The sequence below is a fragment of the Lynx rufus genome, unplaced genomic scaffold, assembly GCF_022079265.1.
Source record: "Lynx rufus isolate CCGP_SWC_20201006 ecotype Redwood Valley unplaced genomic scaffold, mLynRuf1.p SCAF_1, whole genome shotgun sequence".
Taxonomy (NCBI): Eukaryota; Metazoa; Chordata; class Mammalia; order Carnivora; family Felidae; genus Lynx; species Lynx rufus.
The window spans coordinates 87,057,784-87,063,783 of NW_025814823.1; the positions used below are offsets into that span (position 1 = coordinate 87,057,784).

At 36.3% G+C, this 6,000-nt stretch overlaps 1 protein-coding gene across 2 annotated transcripts in view; it reads right to left on the reverse strand.

Moving 5' to 3' along the window:
- Nucleotides 1-5,263, reverse strand: part of GCSAML (germinal center associated signaling and motility like) — a 46,790-nt gene extending 41,527 nt beyond the window's left edge. Inside the window, exon 1 of one of the 2 annotated variants that reach the window (XM_047082264.1) lies at nt 5,091-5,263. In XM_047082264.1, the coding sequence (XP_046938220.1) occupies nt 5,091-5,119 (29 nt within the window). In that variant the 5' untranslated portion in view covers nt 5,120-5,263. The remainder of the gene's footprint in view (nt 1-5,090) is intronic. The other variant, XM_047082266.1, reaches the window with a different exon arrangement.
- Nucleotides 5,264-6,000: the final 737 nt, after the last annotated feature.

Genomic DNA, 6,000 nt, shown 5'->3' on the forward strand with positions numbered 1-6,000 from the left:
TTGGCTCAGGTCATGATCTGAGAACTTGTGAGATCAAGCCCTGAGTCAGGCTCTGCTCTGACAGCACAGAGCCTGCTTGGGATGCTCTGTCTCCCTCTCTGTCTGCCGCTCCCTGGTTCATCGTCTCTCTCTCTCTCTCTCTCTCTCTCTCTCTCTCTTTCTCAAAAATAAACATTTTTTTAAAGTCTTTAAGAATTTCACAAGATTATCTCATTATTTTCTATAATTACTGTATGATGTGGTTGTTATTATTACCCTCATATACTATGATCATGAAATAAATAAACAGGCAAATAAATGTGGGTTGCACGGTTGGACATATTGATTAATTGGTAATGGGAGATATTTTATTCCAGTAAGTAAAATAAGGTAATTTCTGTCTAGAGCACCCCTTTCACTGGTGAATTTTTTTATTTATCCAGAATATTTTTTTTACATTACAAAACAATTTTGTCAATTATATCTTAGTAAAGTTAGGGAAAAAATATGTACCTCCTAAGGAAAGTCTACAAACTGCCTATGGAGTATCCCTCTCTGCCAACTTCAACCTTGGATTTGATCAAGAAGCTAGATATAAACATCAGTTTATAATTACAACTTATAAAAGACATATTTGAAACAACAGCATACAAATGTAACCAATAAAATCCAGATCATTTCTTCAACAGATAAATTCCAAGAGGGATAAACAAGAGTGGAAAAAACCCTAACAGTTCAAAGGAACTTTATACAGCTATTACTTAATTGGAATATTTGGGTAGTATTTGGATTTTTTTAAGTTTTTATTTTAATTTCAGTTACCTAATATACAGTATTATATTAATTTCAAATTTTCAATATACTAATTCAATGCTTCCATATATTACCGGGTGCTCATCAAAACAAGTGTACTCCTTAATCCCCAACAATGATGTAATCCATCCCCACACCCGCCTCCCCTCTGGTAGCCATTAGTTTTTCTCTCTATAATTAAGAGGTCATTTCTTGATTTGTCTCTCTCTTATTTTTTTCCATTGGCTCATTTGTTTTGTTTCTTAAATTCCATATATGAGTGAAATCATATAGTATTTGTCTTTCTCTGACTTATTTTGCTTAACATAATACTCTCTACCTCCATCCATGTCATTGTAAATGGCAAGATTTCATTCTCTTTTGTGGCTAAATAATATTCCATTGTATATACATACCACATCTTTATCCATTCATCAATCCATGGATACTGGGGTTGCCTCTATATCTTGGCTATTGTAAACAATGCTGCTATAAACAAAGGGGTGCATGTATCCCTTTGAATTAGTGTTCCTGTATTATTTGAGTAAATTATTGGTGAACTTTGGAAAGCACATTAGCATCATTGCTTGGAGATCATACAATTAGATAAAAAGGGAATAGATAGTTCCCAATAAATTTCACCTTGGAAATCCCTTCTTGCTTTTCCTATAGTACTGGATACATTCCTTGGTTTCTTTGATTCCATATCCCCATATTCAAAGTAGGGGTATGAATATTGCCAGATCCTAGATTTAGTAGTGAAGATAAAATGAAACAATTCATATAAGCTAGAAAGAACATGGTAGGTGATTAATCAGTGATAGCTGTTTTTTAACTACTTGTTTTCAGGTTCTTGTGCTATATAGTGTATATTTTGTCTCAGTGAATCACTCACAGGAATTATGTAGTTCACAAGGAACATCATGCAATGAATATTCATCCTCTGACTCCTGGAAGTAATCACTGACTGCAGATTATTTTATCTATGCAGTCACAAACTCTCTAAGAGCCAAATATCTGCATGCGTGTTTTCTTCCCCAAGTTTAGAACTTCTTTAGAATCATTTTCCCTTTAGTTTCAAATTTAGTTGCATTATGACCAGACAACTGGTGTGGAGTTAAGTGCCCATGTTTCAAATGGTGTTATTATCAGAGTGCCAGCATGGCTCAATCAATTAAGTGTCCAACTCTTGATTTTGGTTCAGGTCATGATCTCATGTTTTGTGACACTGAGCCCCACACTGGGCTCTGTTCTGACAGCATGGAGCCTGCTTGGAATACTCTCTCCCTTTTTCTCTGCTCCCCACTGCTCTTTATCTCCCTCCCCCACTCTTTCTCTCAAAATAAACATTAAAAAATAAAATTTAAAAATCAATGCAAAAAGGGACACGACTAAAAATGGAAAACTCCTTTTAATCTCAGTATTCTGAAGCAGATCATCGTTCTGGAATGAGAATTATACATGCTTCTTCATAACAGCCAAAAGAAAAAAAATATATATATATATAGAAAGCCTACTTTCCATAGAACATAAGCACAAGTTTCAGGGATTTTTCAGGTTTTAAAGGCACTGTCATTGTAATCAGAGTATCCATAATCTAAAAGACTTGTGTATGTATAATCATGACACTAGGTAGAATGTGGTTAGCGTCATAAATGCACATAAACCATTTACAAGTCACAAAAAAAGTGAAAGGATAATTTCTGGCAGAGATAAGAAAGATGTAGCATTTGGCCAGGGCATTGCAGAATGAATATTTTGATAAGGAAAGATGGTTGAAAATGTACTTTTGATTAAGAGTTCTGATAGCCAGTGCACACAAGCTTAAAATTAAAAGAGTAACCAGTGGTCAGATTGATAAGGATATAAGGTCCATAAAACATATTTATGGTAGAAAGGGCAGAAAAGTATATTTAACAAAATTAATTATACTTTATTTAAATCCTTGCTTTGTGCTAAGTTCTAGAGAGACACAGAGACAAGGCAACAATTACCCTTGAGAGATTCCCTAGTAAATAGAAAAAAGTTGATTAGAATTTGGTTGCTAAGTCAAGTGATGGAGGCAGTGCCCAAAGTGATAAGAGAACAAGAAGGAGGGACTTAGTAAAACAGAATATATAAGACCTCAAATTGCAAAACAAGTGGTATATAATTTACATGTTAGGTAGTGGGAAATGGATGTGCCCGCTGAAACACAGGAGTAAGGTGATTAGAGTTTTGCCATGGGCAGATTAACGCAGCTGTGTCAAAGAACACAACCAAGTGGCCAAAAGTTACATTAAATAGTGCTCAACATTACTAATCACTAGGGAAACACACATCAAAACCACTTTTTCTCCCTCAAAATAAATAAACTTAAAAAAAAAAGTGGGCAGAGGATCTAAATAGACATTGTTCCAAATAAGACATACAGATGGCCAATAGGTCCATGAAAATATGTTCCATGTCACTAATTAGTGGGGGAATGCAAATCAAAACCACAATGAGATATCACCTCACACCTGTTAGAATAGCTACCATCAAGAAGAAGAAATCAAGTGTTGGCAAGGATGTAGAGAAAATGGAACCCTTTTACACTGTTGGTAGAAATGTAAGTTGACCTAGCCACTATGGAAAGCAATATTTGAATTAAAAATTGAACTACCATATAATTCAACAATCCCACTTCTGTATATACGGCCAAAGGAAATGAAAACAGGGTATCAAAGAGATATCTGCACTGCAATGTTTATTGCAAAATGACTTACACTACTCAGGATGTGGAAACAACCTAAGTGACTATCAATAGACAAGTATATAGAGAAGATGTGACAGATGATGGATGGATGGATAGATAGATAGATAGATAGATAATATATGTTATGTATTATATAATATAAGGCATGACCTTGAGGGCATTATGCTAAGTGAAATAAGCCAGACAGAGAAAGACAAATATCCCGTATCTGTGCAATTTTAAAAAGCTAAATTAGTACAAACCAAGAGTAGAATGGTGGTTACCAGGGCCGGGGGTGGGGAATTAGGGAGATATTATTTAAGGGCCCAAACTTGCAATGAATACATAAATATGTCCTGGAGATGTAACTCACAGTATAGTGATTATAATCAATAAGATTATATTGTAAATTTCAAACTTGCTAAGGGACTAGATCTTAATTGTTCCAATCACAAAAAAAAAAAGAAATGATAATTTATGTGTTGTGATAGAGGTGTTTGTTAACACTATGGCAGTAACACAGTACAACATATATATGTATCAAAGTAGCAAGTGGTGCACTTTAAATGTGTACAATGTTACATGTAAATTATATCTTAATTTTATTTTTACTTTTTAAAATTGTTTTAATGTTTCTTTATTTCTGAGACAGAGAGAGACAGAGCATGAGCGGAGGAGGGGCAGAGAGAGAGAGGGAGACACAGAATCAGAAGCAGGCTCCAGGCTCTGAGCTGTCAGCACAGAGCCCGACGCGGGGCTTGAACTCACAAACCGTGAGATCATGACCTGAGCCGAAGTTGGTTGCTCAACCGACTGAGCCACCCAGGCGTCCCTATATCTTAATTTTAAAGATCTACTCGTGCTATATAACACAAGATAATAAGATTGTGTGGAAGGAGTTAGGGTAAGTGGATGGGAGAGTGAGGTGCTGAAAAACAATCCTCTAAGATTAAGCAGAGTGATGCCTATTATCCATATGTATTCTACAACTTCAAAAGCACTCAAAGAACATAAGGAAGGATAAAGTCACCACAAAAAGGCACTACTTAGATCAAAAGGATTGGTGTACATTATTTCGTATCCATGACTTTCAAGAACCTGACTGTTTATTCTCATACAGAGAGACCCCATGAAGTTGAAGAGTGGGAAGATAAATCCCATACCCAGATGAGAATAGAAAGGTGCAGAAAGATTCAAGTGACTACAGACCAAGGCTCCTGAATAAAATGCAAAATGCACAGTTAAATTTGAATTTCAGATAAAGAACAAATAATTTGTTTAGTATAAGTATGACCAAGCAATAATGCTCCAAATATTACATAAGGCATATATACACTAAAAAAAATTGTTTACCTGAATTCAAACTTGAATTGGCATCCTGTGTTTTTATTTTCTAAATATGGTAACCTTACAACCTTTCCAAAGTAAGGCAAAAGAAGGAGTGAGTAAATTGAGGCAGCGAGAGGTCACTGTGAGTTCTTAAAGAATGCTGTCTTCAGGTACACACCTCTTAAAGCAAACTGTCTCATCATTCAAAATGTATACACCCAGTCTCTTTTTCCCTCTTCTTCCAAGAAACAGCCTTGCCCATAGCCAGACTTACTTGAGTTCTCTCAGTAGAGAATTCCCCATTTTCTCACTGTGACCCTGTTTTTCAGCTCCTGAGTTTCACTCCACTTTCGGCAAAAATGGGCACAGTTATGAGCAGGACGTTGCATCTGACCACTGGCTTGTGTGGTCACAACCATGAGCTGCTAAGGGCTGGGCATGGTAGAGAAGGCAGGAACTGCTCTGAAGGGGAGGGGGAAAGGAAGACATGCGTGTGTGCTTGTGTATAAAGAAAAATCAAGCTGAAACATCAGAGATTAAACCTAACGTTCTGTGTTCACTTTGCTTCCAAGGAAATTCCAGATTGGAGAGTCAGAAGGGGTAGGAGCTTTCCCATTCTTCAGAAATCTGAGATCTCCAAAATACCAATATTTTTTTGTCCTCTTCCAAACACACAAAAAGAAAGCTTCTTGTAGGGAATGTGTAAAAAAAAAAGTGAAATTTGCTTGTTCCTGGGGTTGTAAAAGTTAAATCAAACATAAATGTTTTTCCTAAGAGGTCTAATACTTCAAAAAAATAAGATGGAAAAAAGAGAGAAAAAGTATTAAAATAGAAGAGTACTGATGTTATTCAAGCTAGGTAAAGAAGCAAATGTGCTTCTTCCTGTTGTTCCAAGGCTAGTGTTGCAATGGGGAAAGAGAAGAGCCTGACAGACCCATCTCTACCATCTGGTCTCCCACTTCCTCCCCTACACCACCCAGCAGAGCCACAGAGTACAAGCTGGCCTCAGTGATAATTTCCAGACAGGCGATTAGCTGACTGCTGACCCTGAGTTGTGGCTGTTGGGGGAATGAAGTAGCTTATTTACAATGTCTCTCACCCAACAGAGTGTAGAACAGATAAAAATTTCAGTTTTTATCCAACAAGGAATTGATTTGCTAACTGCAGAATTATATGCTCATCTA